The 23,776-nt window shown below is 33.1% G+C and overlaps 1 protein-coding gene across 1 annotated transcript; it reads left to right on the top strand.

The window, feature by feature from the left end:
• Window positions 1-2,599: 2,599 nt before the first annotated feature.
• On the top strand, window positions 2,600-23,685 carry LOC133191203 (AP-2 complex subunit alpha-2-like). Its single transcript, XM_061326938.1, has 23 exons — window positions 2,600-2,729; window positions 4,259-4,341; window positions 8,077-8,145; window positions 9,282-9,424; window positions 9,787-9,980; window positions 10,234-10,465; window positions 12,918-13,026; window positions 13,144-13,366; window positions 13,659-13,755; window positions 14,222-14,359; window positions 16,288-16,395; window positions 16,622-16,696; window positions 16,822-16,919; window positions 17,305-17,434; window positions 17,596-17,697; window positions 17,881-18,060; window positions 18,731-18,921; window positions 19,389-19,551; window positions 20,288-20,421; window positions 20,552-20,668; window positions 20,793-20,862; window positions 21,005-21,139; window positions 21,608-23,685. The coding sequence occupies exons 2-23, from the start codon at window positions 4,278-4,280 to the stop codon at window positions 21,683-21,685; spliced, it is 2,850 nt and encodes a 949-aa protein (XP_061182922.1). The 5' UTR covers window positions 2,600-2,729; window positions 4,259-4,277; the 3' UTR covers window positions 21,686-23,685.
• The last annotated feature ends 91 nt before the right edge of the window (window positions 23,686-23,776 follow it).

Raw genomic sequence — 23,776 nt, 5'->3', positions numbered from 1 at the left:
ATTATACCTTTAATTATGGTATAAGCCTATTTTCAACAATTTAAACAGGCATGAAAGTTTTTTTTATTAACTTTAGAACTTTTTTTAATAAAGTCAATATTAACCTTATATGTAAATATTTATCTTAAAACATATCGTATTTATATCGTTATAGACAATGAAGATTAAATCGGGCGCGAAACGTCTTGGCGCGAAAGGTCTTTGGGGCGGGAAAATCAAAAAGTGTACTCCCATACAGTGTACGCCTTTCTTCTGAAAGAACACCAAATACCTGTAACTTCAACGACCTTTTTTTATTTGACTATAAGGATGTACTCTGCTGATTATCTTGAGGTGTCAGCCAGAACTTCTCTGGTTTTATCCATCAAAATAAGCATAATATTTTTTGACCACTAATTCCACTATCATCTATAAAAAAAAAATCACATATCAATATTCTTTGTAGCTTTAAAAGTCTTCTTAAAAACTATGAAGAAAAGCTTGATTCCAGATTAAGATTTTTTTCAGGGTAATTGTTCACTCATTGTAGACTTATCGGAAAAATCCAAGACGCCTTATATCTTATCTACTTTTCTCTTCAAATAATGATTACATCGATTCGAATATAAGTACCAAAATTGGAAAGTTTAATTCTACTTATCTAACTAGTATGATGGCATCACTAGCTTCTGTCCCCTCTATGCAAGTTATTTTTCTACAGATTCTGTCAACATGCAAAGTTTGACTTGCAACATAACTAAGTTGACATAGATCGATGTACAAAAAATGTAATCAATTAAGAATTTGCAAAATGTTACAAAATTATCAAATATCGTTCACATGTGACTAGATGCGACTCATTTATGTTGACATGCAAGATAACATTGCACACATGTAACACAAACTCTAATACATTACATACCATTAATAAAATGTACTACATGTATAGGTCTGCATGAAAGTTACTATACAGCCGCCTTCGTATATAAATTTTGTGCCAGAACATATTACTTGTTCTGGCACCAAATTTGTACCCGACAGTCCTTAAAAATTCAATCCTAGAAACCTCTTTCTTTTATGTTTCGCGACGGGTAAATTAAGAGCGTAGTGCTTATATAGGGACATTTAGGCAAATAGAAAATACGCCACCAGGCGCGGATCCAGGATTTGAAGTTAGAGGGGGCGCCAAAAGTAGGCAGGGGGTCTGGGATTCTAGAGATTTTGTAGGGTAAAAATGAGGTCTACCAAATAGAAATTTTTACATTTTCTCGACGAAACTATGATTTACGTTAACTTTGACAATTTTAGGGGGGCGCGCGCCGGGTGCGCCCCCCCCCCCCCCTTAAATCCGCCACTGGCCACCATAAAGTAGAAATAATTAAAAACATAAAAACCATAGGTGGTCCCCATCTAATTTCGTAAATGACCAATTGATAAATATATAAAGAGATATAGATCTACCCCTATAGTATAGAGGATATTTATCATTTCGTCATTAAGTTAGGAGAACAATTTGAGATGCATGAAGTATTATATATTCTATATATACTATTAGTTTCATACACATGTCGAACGACTCGGAATTTTTTTCACACACAAACCGTAAACAACTTGTCCCAACCTGGACAACCAATTTCGGGGGTGGGATGGGGCAGGGTTGGGTGGTTAATGGTGGTGGTGGAGGGGGGGGGGGGAGGACGAGTAACTTTTTTTCATTACTCTGTTTATCATTTCACTCACACTCCACCCCACCCACCCCCCTTCTAGATCGTGCATAATACAGGACAACATATCTCAAAAATATATAGGCCATCATAGTTCTCTGATTAATTCTAACTCTAAAATGAAAAGGGAAAGGTTAGCCAAATATAGATCGTATTCAAGAAAGATAGGATATTTATAATTTTATGCTTTGCTTTACTTATATGGAGGCCAGAATATTTAAGGCAGTGGAAACTGGGAAGAACTCGATTTATTCACTGAATGCAATATGTGAACAAATGATTTAAAAAAAAAAACCACCATGCAGAATCCAAGAAAATAGTGTAAATGTATCCATTTTTATATTTAAAAAATTCTGACTCATAAAAGGGGCGTCCCTCCTAGACCCTCCCTCACACCGTCCTTTCCAGAAACCTGGCGAGGAAACTGATATTCAATAATGATTTTAAAATTACAATATGTACTTATTAAGTTAAATTTACTTTAATGTGACATGTTGAGTTATTTCTTCGACAATGTGATCGAAGTTAAAAATATGCTTGAATATGTTTGCATGATGAATTAAAAAACTGTTATCATTAAAATTCTTTATAAAATTCGACGCTAACACTTTTATATTCATGCTCACGCATTGTTTTAATCCTAGTACTAAAGAAGTTGTCGATATTAAAATACATTAACATATATTATACATACACATATTAATATTTGCCTAAATGTCCCTGAGCACTACGTTCTGTAATTTACAATATTATTTAGTAATAATTATTCCGACATACTTCATTTAAAGGAATAAAAGAACTTACTGAGTTCTTGTCTAAAAAAAATGGGAAAAAATCGTGTTGAATTCATTTTAGTCGGGCTCGATCAACAGAAAATATCGATAGCAACTGGAAGTGGGTGTCGTGACCTCATTCACGAATTTGCAAATGGCGACTATTTTCTCGCCGATGACCCACCTCCCGAAATAACATATTCGTATTTTTATGTGATTTGTGATTATAGCATCGATACATTATCAGGATAAGGTAATACGAAAATACACAATAATGAGTCTGTTTGGTTTTATAATATTGCATTCGATCAAAAGCGATAGTAATTTACATTACAACATTTAAAATAAATTGTTGATAAGTTCATTTCCATTCATTGCATCCACTTTAGTGAGCGTTTTTGAAGTAAAGTTGTGTTGAAGATTGAAGGAAAAGATAGTTTCATTCAACTTCCCTCCGCAGTTTTGTGCTTAACGAGAAGCTCTTTGGCAGACAGAAGTAAAAGTCTGTTTACAGACAGGAAGTGACACCCCCGGCGTGGATCAGAAATGCTATGTTTCGCACCTTATACCAAAATCATACATTTGATTTTGATTATCATAGATAAGGTGTCATAGAAAATGATGTCTTTTACTTGGAGAAATTTTTAAAAATGAAATGAATTTTGGTAATTGAGCATGTTGAGGTGTGGGAGTATGCTGCATTGCAGATTTTGTTGTTATTTCTACAGTCTCCCTGATTTATGCAAAAAAATATATCCCTATACAATCAATTATATAAAGATGTAATACAGGTGTCTACAAAAAAATTAGTAATGTGTTGTGTTTGCTAGTATCCAGAGTTTATTTTGTCTATTGTATGTGCCATATATCATGTATATCATGATATATAAACATGTAACAATCCATTAACTTCCCAAGAACTGGGAATAGGGCAAGACGGCCCTGTTAGGACTCTCAGTCCTGAATTTAGGATAGCAGGAGCTAAAGGACATTCTGATTCAGAAACAATTAACCCAAAGTAACATGTTCTAATGATCAATATTTGACTTAAAAATAGTATTATAAGTGCAGGTTTCATTTGGTAACTTATTGTCAGAATGTCATTGTTGGTTTCACTAAACATGCTAAATGAAAGAAAAAATGCCATTGTGAAAATAGAGCCGAGCTTCAACTCTAATCATCCAGAATCTAAAGCTTTGTGTAAGCAACAATCCCTGACAATTTCTACCTGATCAATGACCAGGATATTGAGTAAATTTGAATATTTGCATGATATTGTCTTTTTATTCACTCTGTACAAAAATTATTATTTTTCATCTTGCTGTTTTGGAGGAAATTTTTTGTGTCTATACATTATTCATTAATGGATCTTTGAAGGCCATGATACATTCTATACTGTATTCTTTTCATTATATTCAATTGAATACAGGGAAAATTTTTCCTCATTTTCATGAAAATAGCAGATGACAGTTTCACTGGCACTCAACAGTCAGTGTGACTCTGACCAAACACCATGTTGCCATAAGGAAAATCTGAGTGCATACTAGTTATATGAAACTTAACCTAGGAAACATAGACGTACTTGTTGAAAGGTTTAGAGTCTATAAAGTCTGAGATTTTAAACAAATCCCAAATTGGAATTCCAATTAAATTAAGACTGTATCTTTCATATTTAGAGCAATTTATTTATTCCATACAAGCTAACGCAAATTTTTGTAAGGTAAAGATTTGTGTATTAAACATAAGATGAATAAATTATGCATTTTACATTATTTTTTCCAGGTCCATATAACAAGGCATCATGCCTGCTGTGAAGGGGGATAACATGCGGGGACTGTTGGTCTTCATCTCCGATATCCGTAATTGTAAGTAATGAGTCTCCATACCAATAGGGAAGATAATGTGGGGAATGTTGGTCTTCATATCCGACATCCGTAATTGTAAGTTATAACTCTCCATACCAATAGGGGAGATAACATATGGGGTCTTCATCTTCGACATCCGTAATTGTAAGTAATGACTCTCCATACCAATAGGGGAGATAATGTGGGGAATGTTGGTCTTCATCTCGGACATAAGGCTTCAAGACCATAAACTGAGAATAGACTTAAGTCAGAATTTTGATTTTTAGTACCTTGATATTTATTTCAGATATGTATTTAAAAATTTGCAGGTTTGAGCATTATTTAAACTTGAACAAACCATGAAAATTTTGTTTGATTTTCAAAAATTATTTAAAAAGTTATAGTGATTTGAAATTCTGTCTTAAGTCTATTATCTTAAAACCAGAGCAGTTACTGTGACTCACTAATGACTCTCAGTACCAATAAGGAAGAGATAAAGATATGCGGACTGTTGACCACTCTAATTAAAAGTAGATGTTCCGAATCCGCTACATCTAATTTTAATTAGATTGCATCTCTGACATCCGTAACTTTAAGTAACATATTTCCAACATCCAGAACTGTAACTAAAGTAAGGGAGATAATTTAGACTTGTCTTTAGAACCAAGGGAGTGAGAGTCATCTTGGCAACAAATTGTATAGATTATCTTCCAGTCAGGGAGGAAAGACTCTTTTACAAATGCACTTAACTTTGCAGTATAATAAACACAAAAATGACAGTGACTTTATAAATACAATATAATGCTTAATTAAGAATAGCAAAGAAGAGATTCAAATATGAAATGTTGAAAATCAATCCATTTATTTCTACACAGAATAATTACACCCTTGGAATGCTTAGTAAATCATGTTTTGAAAAAGGACCATAAGTCTTAGTTGATATGTTAAATATAAAATTGGTAACAGATTTGTAAATAATTCAGGTATAACAATTACTATGAAACATGAGAGAGGTGTGACTATAGTATATAGCGTGATAGTTTCTAACACAGTTTAAAAATTGTCATGTAGAAGGGTGTAGCATCATTTGAGCAAAGTGTCAACAGTTAATAAGGATCAATATGATAAACAGATCATTGAATAATCTGTATGTGGTATTGGTAAACTTTTTGATATTTTCCATTTCATGCATGTATTATGTGGAATATTCTCAAATATCACTGGTTCAGCTTGAGTTGTAATATATGACTCTTAAAATAATAGAATGAAGTTTTTATTTTTAAATTTACTAAATTAAAAATTATTAAGTGATAGATAAATCTTTTGCAGTGCTTTTTCTGTTTTGATTTTCAACTAAATAATGGAGTATTGAAATGTATGTGAACCATTTTTTTCAGTCTTTAAAAGTAAAATATAATACTGCTGAGACCAAATTAATTAAACTATAATACATGTACTGCTAAATAATCAAGTCTTGAAAGTAAGGAGAAGTAATGATTACAACATTTGAATCTCCTTCACATGTAAAGGACATTGTCTGCATTTACCTGTCTATGAGTGCCAGGTAAATAATTAATCAGATGATGATAGCTTTCTATTCTGTATACAGCATCAGATATTGATCAGGTGATGTAACAGGTGCTCATCCTCACACAATGATTATTAAGACATCAAGAAAAGTAATTATGATTAATATGCATATCATGTCCTGTGTCATGTGTATAAAAAAAGAAGTTGGATAAATTTCAATATGTTTTCAGTTAAGAAAGCAAACTGTGTAATAATTTTCTTGGTGACCCTAATACAGTTGTAGATAAGATAAAAATGTAAATGTTATGCACATATGATAGGTTAACAAACAAGGAACATTAGCATATTGTGATATATGTTACAATTTGATGTCTCCCACTCATAAAGTAATAAAATTTAATAAAATCAAAGTGGTTACAAAAAGTGGTTGTTCAGCAAGTTTAATGACATTATGGAAACATTTTCTCTTTATAAATGCTTGATATGGAACACAATACATAAAAGTACTTTAGGCAGTTAATTGATTTCTATTTTGAAATGAACGATTAAGAATGATTCATAATGAAGGTTAAAAATCATTATTAGTGAAATCTTGAGCTATTGAACTCATACACATCTGTATTATAGAAAAGTTAAATAGATTCTTCCTGAAAATAAATATCTTAAGTCTTCAGATTAGTAGCAATCCCATGGAGTGTTTTAAGTGATGAAAACAAATTAAGTTAAGTCTTATCATGCTTATATTGTGTTTAGTTTGATTGCTGGATGTAAGGTAAGCTGGTCCTCTACATTGATTGTACTGAGGCAGTCCTATTGATCTCGCCGTAGGGACAGAGTCGAGATCCTGTGCTATAACTGTGTATTGATTCTTGGGATTGTAGTGCTCAGATTTATGTTAGATATTTAGGATCTAATTGATCATGAGAAACCATTACTGCATGACAGAGTTTTCTCATTTCAAATGAATGCCTTTTTGTGCAGAAATCAAATAGAGTTATTTGTGTTGTATCTCTTGTAATGGGTTCATGATTGTTTAACTTTGTTGATTTTCATTACAATTAATTTGTATGATAGGAGTATTAATGTTCTACAGGAAAGGAAAAAAAATGTATGCTAGAATTAGAGAGGTTTTTCTAAAGTCATTGATTAACATCATTAATACACTGGAAGGGAAGATCATATACACATGTACTCTACTGCCCAGAAATGTTAATTTTCGTTAACCATTGAATGTTAACCCTGCTAATGAAGTTTCATATATTGTCTGTAACCTCTTACCTATGCATAAGGGATAATATTAAAGTTTCTAAAAGAGGTCCATTTCTAAGTGATCATAAGGCCAAAAATGACCAATCTTGACAAATTTGCTGAAGAAGACAAATTTGGGTGCTGAATGCAACTTACGTGTCCATTGTACAGATGAAGAATCAGCATAGTTTTAAAGCTTTTTGAGAAGCTTTGTTCTTTATGTTCTTCAATACTTATTGTTCAAATAATTTCAGGTGTTACATTGAGTCCAGACTCTGAATTAAAATCTAACAAAGCTGAGTGCTGGCATCAAAGTTGTCTTTTTTTGGGTAAAATTATAGGAGATATCATTGAAAATGAGAGTAGACTTAAACCTTGAATTTAAAGGATTTATTTCCTTGCTGAAAGTGAAAAGCATATAGTATTTGTCCAAAGCTATTGTTTGTGGACTTATTACATTTGATTGACATGGATTCAAGGTAAAAATCAGGTCAGGGTCAAAATCCTGTTATAAGGAAATAAGCTGTATGAATATGATAGAGGTTGTTTATCACATCTTGTTGCTTTATGAACAGTTGAAAGATCCCATGGTTACTTGTCAGATAATTAAAAAAAATGAAGCAATTTTGATCCATTCCTTGCATTTGAATTTTGTTTATATTGAGGACCTATTTATAAATTTCCAATTTTGCATTATAAGAGTTTTTTTTAACCCTTAAAGGGAATATTATAAGAAAAAAAGGAGATTTGCATGTTAGAAACTTAGAATACAGAGATAGAGAGAAGTTTTAGTAGCTTTTATCTTGATGTACTTATCAATTATGTTGACAAGGGCATCAATTAAAGTTTTTATGTAGCTTACTAGCATCAAAATGTTGTGGTTTGGTCTGTAGTGCCTTGTTAATGAGGTACTTATGTCACTCAAACAACTCTTTACTTTAATAGATTCTGTTCATTGTGTCATTCTGATTTTTGCAGGCAAAAGTAAAGAGGCTGAAATCAAAAGAATAAACAAGGAGCTTGCCAACATCAGGTCAAAGTTCAAAGGTAAAAAAAGTCAGCTAGGAGATACAAAATATTTTCAAGGTTAAATATATTTAAAACTGTTCACTTTAAGAAAAAGAATTATTTTGTAATTAGAGGGTGAAGTTAAACTCCATTGATCTTAAATACAAATACAGGTGACTTTCGATGGCTCGAACTCCGATCTCTCGAAGTTCTTGATCTCTCGAAGTGAACCTCCGGTCCTGTTTTTTTCCCTCTATATAACTAGGCAAATTTACTCCTGATCTCTTGAACTCCCGATCTCTCGAAGTTCTCCATCTCTCGAACCAAGACCTGGGTCCCGTTATACACATTTCATTGTCTTTTACTCTCTATCTCTCGAAGTTTTGATTGCAAATGTATACACGTCAATCAAGCATAAAATTAATGCAGCTTGGACTTACCTGGATAACAGTGATCGCCTGGGGCTGGGATGGACGTATTTAGTGGGTGTTTACATAGATGATACTACACCTGTGAGTTGTCCAAGTGTTGATATAATTAATTGGTTAATTGGTAAATTATAAACAAATCGCTTCAGAACTTATTTTGACTGGACGAGACGATAATTTGAGAAAATAATTTAGGGACGTAATTTTCCATAGATTATGAACATTAATACATGTATTATTATAGAGTCTACACAATCCCAGTTTGGCAAACATTGCACAAGAAATCCTATCTCAAGACATGAATACCAATTACGAGCAATCTTGTGAAGGAATGATCAAGCCCCACAAATCGACAATTGCTATTCAGGTTTCATGTTATCATGAAATGAGAACAAATTAATATTAATTGAAACTTAAAATAATCATTATATTTATTCAAAACACGACCAATGTTGTTGAATTCAATTGAATTACCCGTAAAATACGAATGAAAATGTGCAATGACATTATCAACATATACTTCCGGTATCTATAAAAGTAGAACGATGATCGGAACTGCAAATTCCGGATTTTATCCACTTTCTATCTCTCGAACCCCTCGATCTCTCGAACTTTTCTTACGGTCCCTTGAGATCGAGAGTCACCTGTATCTAAGATGTAGTTAATTAAGTTTTTTCTGAGGCATTAATTATATTAATGTATTTTGGAAATATGAAGCTAGCTTTTGATAATGTTATCTTTTTACAGGTGACAAGACTTTAGATGGCTACCACAAGAAGAAGTATGTTTGTAAACTTCTCTTTATCTTCCTCTTGGGTCATGATATAGACTTTGGATACATGGAGGCTGTCAATCTTCTTAGCTCCAATAGATACACAGAAAAACAGATCGTAAGTCTACTGATATACAGGGGACACAGAAATGTGGATCAGTTGTCCATTGATAATTCATTTATTTTACTGATAAAGCGCAAAAATCTGAAAAAAGCAGTTCAAGAGCTCTACTGCTCAGACAGTGATTTTGAGAAATTCTGTGTAGTAATAAGATAATTAAGCTGCAATATAACTTGATAAGTAGATATTAGTTACAGTTTTATATAAAGAGAAAATGAAGAAAAATGAATCTAATCTGAGAAAAGAAATATTACTTTAAAACAATATTTATTTCATCCATCATGCATACATGTAAATTCTCATTGTTATACATATATTTAACTGTGTAGGTTCATATAAGATACTGTTGTATTTATCAGGGATACCTGTTCATTTCTGTGATGATTAGTGCCAATAATGATCTGATAAAGCTCGTCATTAAGTCCATTAAAAACGACTTGGCCAGTCCAAACCCTGTCCATGTTAATCTGGCTCTTCAATGCACAGCCAACATTGGGAGTAAGGAAATGGCTGAGGGCCTGGGCAACGAAATCCCCAAACTTCTGGTGACAGGGTAAGGAAAATGTGTACATGACTTAGAGAACTATAGTCTTATATTACTTGTATGTGTTGAAAATGTACATAGATCTCAAATGTTTTGGAACAATGTCTGTTCAACTGCCTACATTTAAGAAAAAATTTAACCAGAGATATCTCAAAGGACCTTATAGAAATATGTGATTTTGTTTTATGATAAGGAATCTACATTGATCTTGACTTAGCTTTGTTTTTCCAGCTCTAAGATAAATGTTTTGTGTTTGTTGCAGTGAAACAATTGATTCTGTCAAACAGAGTGCAGCTCTGACTTTGCTTCGATTGCTGCGGACGTCACCAGAATACATTCAGATTGGAGAGTGGTCATCAAGAGTCATTCACCTACTAAATGACCAGCACCTAGGAGTAGTCACATCAGCAGCAAGTTTAATTGAAGCTCTGGTGAAGAAGAACCCAGAGGAATACAAGGGCTGTGTTTCACTAGCAGTGTCCCGCCTCAGTAGGGTAATTGTCACTTATTCAGAGGACTGTGTTGGTTTATTTGATACCTACTATATTGATTTTCTTGTCAGACATTAAATGTCACAGGCACATGTACAACCTACTCAAGTAAATTTGACATACACAGTATAATATGTCCAAACTGGTCTCTGAGTAATCTGGAATTTGTCCATTTGATCCTCAAAATGAAGTATCACATACTTTTTGATTGCCTCAATGTGAGTGTAGATAAATGGAAATAAGCATTAGCATTATCAATTCAACAATACATTTATTACACTCCCTCCCCCCTTTGTTTTTTTTTTATTTTCAATATATGTGAAGCATTTAAATTTATATCTTTTATTGATACCATGTAAATGGTTCTTATTTTGAATGCTCTTTGTTATTTTTAGACTTGACACATCTATAAGAATTGTGTTATCTGTATAAATCACTGTCTGAAAGCAGATGGGATTTGATAACTTACTTAATGAATGTACATGTACCGTATTTGGCTGAATATAATACACACTTTTTTCCTAAAATAAATTTCTTTGAGAAAGGGGTGCGTATTTTACACCACAATGGGATTTTGATAGGTTTTTCTTTCAGGTGAAACATGGCTATCATACGCACAGACCATGTTATTACCTAGAGACTTATGCAATTTCTTGCTGTTTATCGCCGTATTTAAAACTTCGGAAAGTTATTGTTGGAACGCAGATTTGTTAAAAATGTTATATTTATAACCTTTTGATAGTTAAATTAAATTAAAAAGCAAGTTAAAATTAATTTGAGCTGCATGTTCATTGTCTCCGTGTAGGCCCCATTAACGATGTTATTTATAGATGTTCACACATTCCTTTGCCACGTGCTTCCGTAATCATAGTAAACATGTACCTAATCAGTCAGACACTCGGTCAGAAAAGTAATATGTAATATTTTTAATGAAATACAATGAAATAAAATTTATTTTAGGTTTTAAATAAAACAGTGAAAATTCATTTCAACATAAACACCCCCCTATATACGTCCCAATGAATGGAAGCCAATGTTGTGAACACGTGCGCTTGTCACTTGATAATTATCTCTCAACATCCCTCCAGGCAATTAAATTGTTTACCGACTCCAAAGCATTGTTTTTACAGTTAGAGCACTGATTATTTACTGCCCTTATTAATGGCTTTGATTATTTTCTTTGTTAAAAATCGGAGGTTGGTTTATGATCTTTCGTATGTATAAGCGTGTGTTGATTACGACATTTTAAACAGTTAAACGCTTGTTAAATTTAATTTTACTTTATCTTATATCGGCCTTGTGCTTAAATGATTGAGAGTTAAAAAAGGGAATATGAAGTATGTTAAAACTTAAGTGTTATCATTTACTCGTGCTCTGTAGAAAATAAGATATCCACGAAGATTACCTCGATGTATGAAGACATATATCCCACCTTTGTACATCATTTTCCACAGCTTTGGAGGTGTGTTGATAACTACACTTTACACGCTTGTTAAATTTTGATTTTATTTTTATAAAATCAGCTATTTATTTCATTAATTAATTTCAAGTTCAAAAGAGGAAAATTGTAGTCTATGAATACTTTGATGTTGCAATATCACTTGTCCTGTTAAATGTACATAATTTTCAACATGATTACTTTAAACTAAAAATAAAAATGACAACTGTTAAACTTGCAACAATATCTTGTGCTTTGTTGAAATAAAATTATTTCCACAAAGAATAGTTAGAATATGGCGAGGTATAATTTCAATATCACCGTGTGCTAAAAAAAAAATAAAAAACTCTGTTAATACTTTAATGCAACATTATCTCGTGCTTTGTTAAAATAAATAATTTCCTCCAGATTGCCGCGATATGGAAAGTCAAGATTAAGAAATAAAAACGCATTTGAATAAAATGTCATGTTCTGTAAATTTTTGGCACTTTATCTCCGTGCCGATTTAAATAGCAAATTACCACGATTTTGAAAAGTTCAGAACACCGCTTGGTAAAATCTTCTCTGCGTATAATAGAACCAAACTGTGTTTTTCCCACCAGTTTCAGGCTCAAAAAGGGGGGTGCGTATTTTACACCAATGCGTATTATGTTGGGCCAAATACGATGCATTGTTGGTTGCAAAGCATTTAAAAAAAAAAAATATGTAAATTTTGCTGCAACTTAATCAGTTGAGTTTTACTAAAGTACTCAAGAATTCACAAATGATAAGGAGAAGACCATACAAAAAAAATAGTAAATTAAGGGCAATAACTCATATTTTCCTCTGCCTTCATTTTGGATATTGTCCGTTTACATAGATTTTTTTTTAAGAATCATCCAGTTTGGACATATTAAGCTGTATGATATTTAAACCAAAGTACATAAGCAATAATTTCTGTTATCTTTTTCATTGCTACAACCTAATGAAATACAATTTCAATTAAGATAGTAATATGGATTCTGACCTAATTTTCAGATTGTGACAGCTTCATACACAGACCTTCAGGATTACACCTATTACTTTGTACCAGCTCCTTGGTTATCTGTCAAACTCTTAAGATTGCTACAGAATTATCCTCCTCCAGGTCAGACATTTTATAAAAATTGATTTTTAAAAAAAATTTATTGCAAAATTGAAAAGGACAGGCAAAAGTCTGGATCAATTTATAAATATAATATGTTTTTTAACGTTGTTACTGTAGAGGACCCAGCCGTGAGGACAAGGTTAACAGAGTGCTTAGAAACCATATTAAATAAAGCACAGGAACCTCCCAAATCTAAAAAGATCCAGCATGGTAATGCCAAAAATGCGGTACTTAATGAAGCAATTAACCTAATTATTCATATGGACAGTGATCCTAACCTTCTAGTCAGGGCCTGTAACCAACTTGGCCAATTTCTACAGCACAGGGAAACTAATCTAAGGTATAGCACTGAAGGCAGAAAATGCCTTTCTTTTGCATGCACTTACTTGTTAGATTGTTTATTTCCGAGAAAGATTTTTTTTAATGAAGTTTAGACAAAGGTCTTGGTTAGAATTTATGTATATTGTTATAATTAACATATTAAAAATTTAAAAAAATAAGTATCAATGAAAGGCATGTTTATTTGACTTTTCTTTATTGAAATGGTTCAAAAACTTATTTGATAACCATAGAAGCTCTGCATTTCAGCTGATATAAAGTATTGATGAATAATACCATTCCTTTTGTAACAGATACTTGGCTTTGGAAAGCATGTGTTTGTTAGCAACATCTGAGTTTTCACACGAGGCAGTGAAAAAACACCAAGAAACTGTAGTTAATTCATTAAAGGTAGGTCCAAATACAGGCTAAGTGTGCAATTTATATCTTAGCGTGTGGGAACAGTTAAAAAAATACAATCCTAATGGAAAATTGACATTTGTTTTCCTAAAATTAAGGTAAACATTCCCAAATGAAAAGTTTATTGAATATTGTAGTGCTTTTTATCAGAAATCTGAATTTTTAAATTGTATTAGTTCATAGAAGTGAGTAGAAGAAAGATGTACAATTTGACTGTCTTTATTTTTTTTTGATATTAATTCCCAATTGAAAGAATAAAGGATCCGAGTTATGAAAAGTATTGCAATTACATGTACATAAAAGAAATAATGTTTTTTAATACTAACCCTTTTCTTTATTGACATTATACATTGACAATATTTAAGAACCAAATACTGTTACAAATGCTAGAACATGTAAATTGTTGGTTTAGTTGATTTTGGATGTGACTGTAAACACTTGGGTATACCTATTTTAGACTGAGCGAGATGTCAGTGTGAGACAGAGGGCAGTGGACCTTCTATATGCCATGTGCGACAGAACAAATGCTGAAGAAATTGTAGGGGAAATGTTGGAATATTTAGAAACTGCTGACTACTCAATACGAGAGGAAATGGTATGCTTATGCTCTACACACAACATTATGTATTTATACCCCACGCAACAAGTTGCGTGAGGTATAATGTTTTTGACCCGTCCGTCAGTCAGTCAGTGTGTCAGTCAGTCAGTGTGTCAGTCAGTCAGTGTGTCAGTCAGTCAGTCCGTCAGTCCTGTTTTTTTGTCAGCGCAACTCCTCATAAACCGCTGCACAGAATTTCGTCAAACTTTGCAGATATTTAGGACACAATGTGTAGATGTGCATATTACCAGGAAATTCCGATTCCTTTATTTTTTCTCGGAATTTGGGCACTTTTCAACTTAGATTTTTGGCCATATCTTGAATATGGAGATGAACAGTTTGTCAGCGCAACTCCTCATAAACCAATGCACAGAATTTGGTCAAACTTTGCAGATATTTAGCACACAATGTATAGATGTGCATATTACCAGGAAATTCCGATTCCTTTATATTTTCTTGGAATTTCGGCACTTTTCAACTTAGATTTTTAGCCATATCTTCAATATAAAGATGAACAGTTTGTCTGCGCAACTCCTCTTAAACCGCTGCACAGAATTTGGTCAATCTCTGCAGATATTTAGTACACAATGTGTAGATGTGCATATTACCAGGAAATTCTGATTCCATTATTTTTTCTGGGAATTTCGGCACTTTTCAACTTAGGTTTTTGGCCATATCTTGAATATAGAGATGAACAGTTTGTCAGCACAACTCCTCTTAAACCGCTGCACAGAATTTGGACAAACTTTGCAGATATTTAGTACACAGTGTGTAGATGTGCATATTACCAGGAAATTCCGATTCCATTATTTTTGCCTTAAGAGTTTTGCCTTTTATTGAAGAAACTTTCCAGCTAGGTAATAAGAAACTCCACTGGAATCAGCTTTTTATAATGAAATTCTATGTGAAATATTTTATGACCTTAAAAGACCCCTATTGATTTTGAGATCAAAATATTAATGGTTTAACACAAACACACACTCACACACACACCATCTTCGATAGTTCTCTCCCCCCCCCCCCCCCCCCCCTTCAAATTGGTGTGCTTTGCCTTAAATAATTTCATAAGTACAGTATATAAACAGATTCATATGACTACATCATAATTTTGTTTCCATCAATTATTTAAATGTGTAAACTGTCATGTGTTGGACATGGACTTACACTCATTAACAAATCGAAATCACTGAGGAATTTAAATAACAGTTTGTCAGCATAATTCCGGCACTGAATTTCCTGAAACTTTGTAGGTATTTCAGAATAATGTATAGATTTGTATATTACCAAGAAATTTTGATTCCATTATTTATCTAGAAACTTCAGCCCAGTTAAATTTGTAACATACAAAGATTTGAATGTCCTTATATGCAAGAAGTTTTGATGTGATGATTTTTTGCAAGTAATGCCCCTTTTTTGAATTATACTGTGTATTTAAAATGCACTGTGCCATTCATTACGTGTTGCATTGTCGAGTTTTGGGGAAGCGTGGGGTATGTGAGCTTGCTCACTTTTTCTTTCATTTTTTTAATAATCAATAAATTTTCTGCAGCAGTAATTATTGGGTGATGCTGATGTTGAGACACATTTGATCTCATAGAACAAAAATATGACTGTAAACAAGTGTACATGTACTTTCACTATCTTAAAGCTGAATGAAATGTGAAAATAACACTGGCATGAAATTGATTTGAGTAAGGCATAATGGAATAATACAATTACTTTCAGTACAATGATGAGTAGAAGAGAAGAAATTGTTAATAGTTTTATGTATTTTTACATGTAAAATTGTCAGGTAGTTGCACATTTCTAATCGTGGAATTTATTGAAATAAAAGTATAATGTAATATGAAATTTTGTGGATTTTAAAAAATGTTGTTGTACTACGTATATTACATTTCTGAAATCATTTTGATTTTTTTGAGTAGGTGCTGAAGGTGGCTATTCTGGCAGAGAAGTACGCGGTGGACTACACTTGGTACGTGGACGTCATACTGAATCTGATCCGCATCTCTGGAGATTACGTTAGTGAAGAGGTGGGTGTGATCTTGTTAACATGCTGGAAAACAACTTTACATGAGAAACACTGTGACTTGCCTTTCACTAAGGCATTAAAAGCAGGGTTAAAATAAAATATATTCCTAACCAATCATGCTTACTACATGTATGTACTGTATCAATTGTACCAGAAATTTGTTTTTTCTGTAAAATATGAAGATAACTTAGAAGATGTGTAATAACTGCGTTCTCAATCATGAATAGGTCTGGTACCGAGTCATACAGATTGTGATAAATAGGGATGATGTACAAGGGTATGCAGCGAAGACTGTGTTTGAGGTAGGTCATAGGGATATCAGCCGTCTTTTGTGCCACAAACATGAATTCAGTCGTTTGCTTAATCTGTAATATTAATCTGTAAACTGAATTACTGATACATGTACTGAGTTTTGTTTTCTGTTCAGGCTCTGCAGGCCCCAGCTTGTCATGAGAACATGGTCAAAGTCGGAGGATACATACTAGGGGAGTTTGGCAATCTTATTGCAGGGGATCCTAGATCTAGGTCAGTTGATATACATGTACTTGTATGATTATTTATTTTCCAATGAATGCATTTCTATATATGTGGCAATAAAATGGATGTGTCTCAAGATAGAGATTTCATATTCACAACATATACATGTATGTTATGAAAGCAGATTCTGAGGTGTAAGTGTTAAAATGTCGAGATAACACTGCAGGGCATTTTATGACTTTGTCAATTCTCAAGTTCTCTTTCTGTCCTGCAGTCCACTTGTCTAGTTGTAGCTGCTACATTCTGAGTTCTAAGTGTGGTCAGGTTTTAGTTCTACTTTCTATTTTGATAGTCAACTTATCTAGTACCAGCTGTTATATTATAAGCACCACCTATGTGATCAGTTTTCTAGTTTTAATTTCTGTTTTGACAGTCCACTTGTCCAGTTCCAGCTGTTACATTCTAAGTACCACCTGTGTGGTCCTGCCACCCGTGGATTACTACTGTCTACATACATCAAGTTTGTCAACCTGTTTCCTGAGATTAAGTCAACCATTCAAGATGTAAGCATGACTTCCAGATTTGCCCATTTTATCTTCTGTAGGAAGTCATTATCCCAAGTTTTTACTAAAAAGGCTAGAATGAAATTAAAATATTTAATCATAAAAAAATTTACTCTTTGGCATTTTATTTTTTGCCTACTTGCACTCTATTTTCATTTCAGGTTTTAAAAAGTGACAATAATCTTCGTAATTCAGATGTTGAATTACAACAGAGAAGTGTGGAATATCTACAGTTAAGCACAGTTGCCTCAACTGATGTTTTGGTAAATATCTATCTCTATATCAATTATAGCTATATTTCATTGAACGTATATGAGATACAATAGCATTTTTTTAAACACCATAGGAAATAAGCATTGTGCATGTACGTAACATTCAGACAACAGATAATACCAAGGTTAAAATTGTTGGGGACATCATGCTCCTGTTGCTATTGATTATTGTAGGCAACAGTTTTGGAAGAAATGCCACCATTCCCAGAGAGAGAATCATCAATTTTGGCTAAATTGAAAAAGAAGAAACCCACAGTGACAGAACAAACAGAGAACAAGGAGCCAAAACAACCAATGCCCCAGGCACAGATGAGCAACAGTGTCAACACCCATGCCACCCCCACACCTCCTCCCGTGAGTTAATATTGTACCCCCCGCAAACAAAATTTAGGGGGGCATATTGGAATCAGAATGTCTGTCTAGCTGTCCGTCTGTCTGTAGACATGATTTTGTCCAAACCTGTTCTCGGAGACTTGTGTGGATTTGTCTGAAAAGAGCTAGGTTCACTTTATGCATAAAATGGCCCTGTGGATATACCAATTTATTGACAATAACCCTATGTCCCATTTTCAACATCAATATAAAGTAGAGACTTAGTGCTTTAAGTTTGTATAACAAAGTTTCCTGTAAATAGCCCAGGTATTGATAAATGGGTTGTGTGAAATTGCAACGTTCTTGAATTTTGCAGAAAACAGGTGTATTTGAGAACCTTCAGCAAAGAATTAAGATGTGAGCACACCCCTTGATCCAAAAATTAAAATATGATTTATAATATTCATAAGCAGTTCTTTCATTATCATAAGCAGGTCTTTCATTACATATTTGTATAATTTTGGATCAGAGGTTGTGCTGTATACAAAATATTGAAAAATAGCATCATCTTTTGGCCATTTTTGAAGAAATATTCAGGACACGTGAATAATCACATCAGTTCAGGAAAAAACCCATCATTTGAATATTTTTTATTTTAATAAGTGAAAACATTAATTTTAATTCTTATACAGATATTTTTTCTGTATTACAGCTGTCTACAGTGTCCAATCCCAGTACGGTCTCGGATGACCTGCTTGGCCTGAATTCCCCCGCCCCCACACAGACGGGTCCCTCAGCAGGAAGTTTCCTGGTTGATGTATTTGACACAGTGGGTTCAGGTCCATCTACCAATGGAGTGGATGAGAACGGTCTGACAGTTGGGGCTGAAGACAGCTTTAAAAAGTAAGGCATTTTGTGGTTTACAGAGAAATGTTTGAGGAAGTTATTATTGAGTATGTCTATAAAAAAAGATTCGTATCTTTACTGTTGCAGTTGCTGGGTAAAATGTCCTTTATTTCATTATTTATCTATAAGTTGATTGTCTTTTTTCTGTGTAAATTTGTAGACTTTATCCTTGACTCAACCATAAGTCAGATCAATTCTGGCTATTTAAAACAACAGTTTCTTTTAGTTTTAAGAGTATGATGATAAAATTGCTACATAGGATTGTAATTAGCAGGTAATAGATTTCAATACTATGGTTTCAGACAGTCTAGGCGATACTAAAAATACATTTCTCTAAATGATATGATGTTAAACTGTCATGTGTGTCATGTAATTACATCACAGATTTAATTTTACAGTGCTCTCTTTTTAAGTAAGGTGATACATGTATTACAGAATAGAGAAAATTTGCTTATTTTTTCCAGATTTATTTGTAAAAATAATGGAGTATTATTTGAAAATGACCTTCTACAAATTGGAGTGAAATCTGAATACCGACAGAACCTTGGGAGACTGGGGATATTCTACGGCAACAAAACATCATACCAGTTCAGTGGATTTAGTGTAGACACACAATGTCCAGGAGAGCTAGGTTCTCATATCCTTTATATAGAAGTTAAATACAAGGAACATAAATATTGATCTGATACAGTCCTAATAGAAAAACAGGAACAGTAATGAGTTCAGAAGTGATCATTCAGACCGTCTAGAATTACAGACACATAGGTATGACTCGGTCCAGGGTCTGTTCAGCCATTTCTATTGGGAAGAAGTCACACTTTCATAAAAAAAGCTTAGAACTCTTTTATTTTTAATCAAATCATCATGAAACTTCATGAAATGATGCATCTCAATAAGACCCAACATTGCATGGAGTGTTAATTGTCACTTCAAGTTCAAAATTGTCTTTTTGACCCCCAAAAATGCTTATATGTTTCTGGAGTGATCTGTATATACCCCTCCCAATGTGTTTTGGATATCCTTGTAAGTGGGCAAATAACTTGAGGAAGGCTTATCAGAGTAATCATATTGATGTTAATTTACTTCCAAATACATGTACAAAGTATTTACATGTATCTTAATTCCTGCTAAAGTAAATAATTTTCATGAGTTTTCTACAATATTCATAAAAACATTGGAATCAGATTTTCATTGTGATCATTCTTCAGCGAAGGTTGTCATTTGATGTAAGATTGAGAAAATGTACTAAGTTATAGAATTTTTAGGAATTAAGTACCTGTATCAATAATTTTGTGTTTAAAGTCAAGGGAAGACAAAGTTTCTTATAGAATGATTTTAGATACATGTAAGTAGGTGCCTTAACAGCAGTTTACAGATCACATGTACACAAAAGCCTGTAGATACCACGATAGATAGTGGAGCTCAGGTCCAACAGGTTATCAATATTGAATGTATTACCGAGTTTGCAGAGGCTCCTATTCTGGCTATCTCCTTCACGTAAGTAAATCGGGCACTCTTCCTCAAAACAGACTCTGTTTTGTGTAAATTGTTGTACCTGAGTGTTTTATACATAAATACTTGTATTAGAATCTGAAGCAGGTTATAGGAAACTATGTATGTGTTTTAGGTGTAATGGTAATTCTCAGAAATTGAAACTAAAGCTTCCAGTAATGTGTAGCAAATTATCGGAGCCCGTTGAAATGGATTCTGCCACATTTTTCTCCAGATGGAAGGCCCTTTCACAGTAGGTTGAATGTCAAATAAATTTAACAGGCTCTATAACTGAACTTCATTTGTCATTTTCTTCTCTGATACAAAGTGAACACTTGAATATTTAAAATGAAAAGATGTTGTGCTTCTCTTTGTAGGCCTAATCAAGAATGTCAGAAAGTGTTTAAAGCCAAATTTCCAATAGACTCTGAACAGAACAAGACTAAAGTAAGCATACAGACTGTGCTTTTATAGTCATTTCAGTCATTTTCTGAGTTTATTTTCATTCATAGTGTTTGCAAATGTGATGTAGATATATTATTGCAATGATTCCATATCTAATGTCTGATTTTTTACACAAATGTAATAGATCTTGGGATTTGGAGTGAGTGTCTTGGAAGGAATTGACCCTAACCCAGAAAACTATGTAGCTGCTGGAATCATTCACACCAGATCAGCCCAGATTGGCTGTCTCATTCGACTAGAACCAAATAAAGCTGCCCAGGTAATGGATTGTTTGCTCAGTTAATCCCTAGACTACTGTATGTGTACATAAATTGATGATTCAAATTCAAAATTTAGCGCAATCACTGGGTATTGAGTGGTTAACGTAATAATGAATTAGCGCTACATAAGTCCGCACTATGTATTATATTTATTAATGATTTATTAAATGTATTCATGAATTAGCGCATTGTTGTACTGTGAGTGTGCTTTAAATAGTTGGCTTCATATTCGAGCGGCTTTGGCGCAAAGCCTAGAATATGAAGCCTGCTATTTAAAGTACACATAAAGCATTTTGCTACAGCTAATTCTTTATGTTATATGGGTCTTTAAAAGTCTGTGCAGTATTTATGCTTAAAATATTCTGATCATGCCAAATACCATTTAATCTGAGTTGACCCCAAAATGCATGCATTTTGTTGTTCATAGATTCAATGTTTGAAGCCATGGGTTCTGTTCCATTTTACAGATGTACAGGTTAACAATACGTGCTAGCAAACCTCCTGTACCAAATATCCTAGCAGATTTACTGGAGCATCAATTTTAGTGCATACCCAGGGGAGCAAACCATGTGATAGACAGAAGACTGTGTAAAGGGAGATAATCTGTACAGGCAAATGAGAGTGAAAGAAGACCGAAATCATTAGGCTGTTGTAATTAGCTTGTGTCTTGTGTTTGGTACTGTGCTAGAGTAGAGGTGATATAGAAAATAATGATGGTCTTCTTTCTGATGATGTGTTAAGTTGTGTAAAAGTTTGTGAGTATGATCAGGAAAAGTATCATGGGTTGTGTGTTTTTACTTTTAAATTCCTAAATTAATACATTAAAAGCATTAAATGTCAGCTTTAGGGAAAAATAATTTGCGAATGTACATGTAAATGTCTTATGTTTGTAATATATATTTTTTTGGCCTCTACATATTCCCCTAGACTCTCAACATAAGTTTTATTTCTCAAAATGCATTACATATTGCTTTTTGTTGATTGTTTTGGGCATTGAATTATAGAATGTGATAAAATGCCATGTGCATACCACACTAAATGGTGATCACTTTCATAATATAGCATAGACTATTTGAGGAGGGGAGGGGGTACTCATGGAATATGCAGCAAAGTATAAAAGGTGGATACAGGTTAAATGAAGTCCTTCAGTTTTTATAGATATATGTAACTGTTGCCATTATTACATTGTCCAAGGTATTATACATTCCATATAACATGCAGATATTTACCTAAATTATTAAGGAAACCTCTTTTTAGCAGATACTTGTGTGAAGAGTGTATACATGTTTAAAACACTGATGGTGCATTCTGCCATGATGAGCTACAGTTGTATGTGTATGAGTTCTAGTTTAGTTCAGTTTGTCAAAGATTTATGGATATTCAAGAGTTTACAATATATAAGAAGTTGAGTTTCACAGATATGAACATGTTCATGTACTGTACATGTATGTGTTGTTTTTTAAATTTTAAGTCAACTCTTTTATTATGGAGTATGGTGACAAATTCTGAAAGAAAAGCATAATGTTTGTTGAAGCAGTTAACTTTAAGAATGAATTTAAACCAAGTAAATGTTAAATTTGTTAAGTAAGATTATTTTTTAGAAAGGTGATTTCTCTTTTTTGTTGTGGCAGATTTTGTTAAGAAATATTTTTTAAAAATGTATTTATCGTGTACAAAAATGAATACTCAGTGTATGAATGGTAAATTTCTCAATCCATAATCAACAATCACTAATGGAAAAGTAATTAGTACATGATAATAGTAGGCTATTTGTGGTTGGGATTATAAATTTAAGGCTTCTTCATGGTGCATTGATTATCATAGTTGATGATAGAAGAGGAAACCATGTGTACATATGTTAATACAGGTGGGGAATAATGTCCACATTAAAACTTTCCTTATTCAGATAACTGCTTTGAAAGGGTGCATTTAATGGATGATGAAAGGAAATACAAGTGGGTGCCAGTCACAAGAACTTGGGTAAAATTATTAAAACTATAATATCATTCTGATCAAAATAAATTAAGTTGATAGTTGTCTTTTCAGTATAGCGTCAAATTCTTAGATTTCCATAAAGCTGTCTTTGGTTTAATCATATTTGACAGGAGCAAGTTATTATATCTAGATGTGATGTTTGGTACCATTACATAGAATATTGTATACAAAGTTAAACCTCATGTGCAATAAACAGTAGAATGCTTGTAACTTAAAAAGGTATTATATTTCATGTGAAGAGAATTATCTTCTTAATCAAAGTTGTAAGTCATAGATGCTAGAATTGTATTAAAAATGCAGAAATAATTTGAAGACCTTCTGTTGTTTAGGGTGCTCTGCATAGATCAAGATGTGTTGGGAATCTGAATAGGTCACATAATTCAAGTCATGTGACAGATGTGATTTAAAGATGACAGCTTTTGATTTATTAATGAACTAGTTGATGGGGAATTATTTATCAATAGACCTCCCTGTGTACATTGTATATTTATATATCATGATGATAATATCAACATCATTATAAACAACTCATTAAAGTGGTTAAATAAAATTTTCCTTTTTTTTTTACTGAGGGAGACAAAATTGATATTGTGTCAGTCAGAGGACTTTAGGAGTTAGAGTCGGGGGGATCTGAGGGCTTC

Source organism: Saccostrea echinata, unplaced genomic scaffold (assembly GCF_033153115.1).
Source record: "Saccostrea echinata isolate AGI-Se365-2 ecotype Australia unplaced genomic scaffold, CSIRO_AGI_Sech_v1 ptg000023l, whole genome shotgun sequence".
In the NCBI taxonomy this organism is placed as follows: Eukaryota; Metazoa; Mollusca; class Bivalvia; order Ostreida; family Ostreidae; genus Saccostrea; species Saccostrea echinata.
The sequence above is the reverse complement of the archived record's forward strand: the minus strand, read 5'-3'. Positions and strand labels throughout refer to the sequence as shown.

Coding starts and splice junctions, on each gene's coding strand:
- LOC133191203 (XM_061326938.1), top strand. CDS start 4,278: ATGCCTGCTGTGAAGGGGGATAACATGCGGGGACTGTTGGTCTTCATC. Junction 13,027..13,143: donor ACAGAATTATCCTCCTCCAG/GTCAGACATTTT, acceptor TTGTTACTGTAG/AGGACCCAGCCGTGAGGACA. Junction 17,698..17,880: donor TTGCCTCAACTGATGTTTTG/GTAAATATCTAT, acceptor TGATTATTGTAG/GCAACAGTTTTGGAAGAAAT.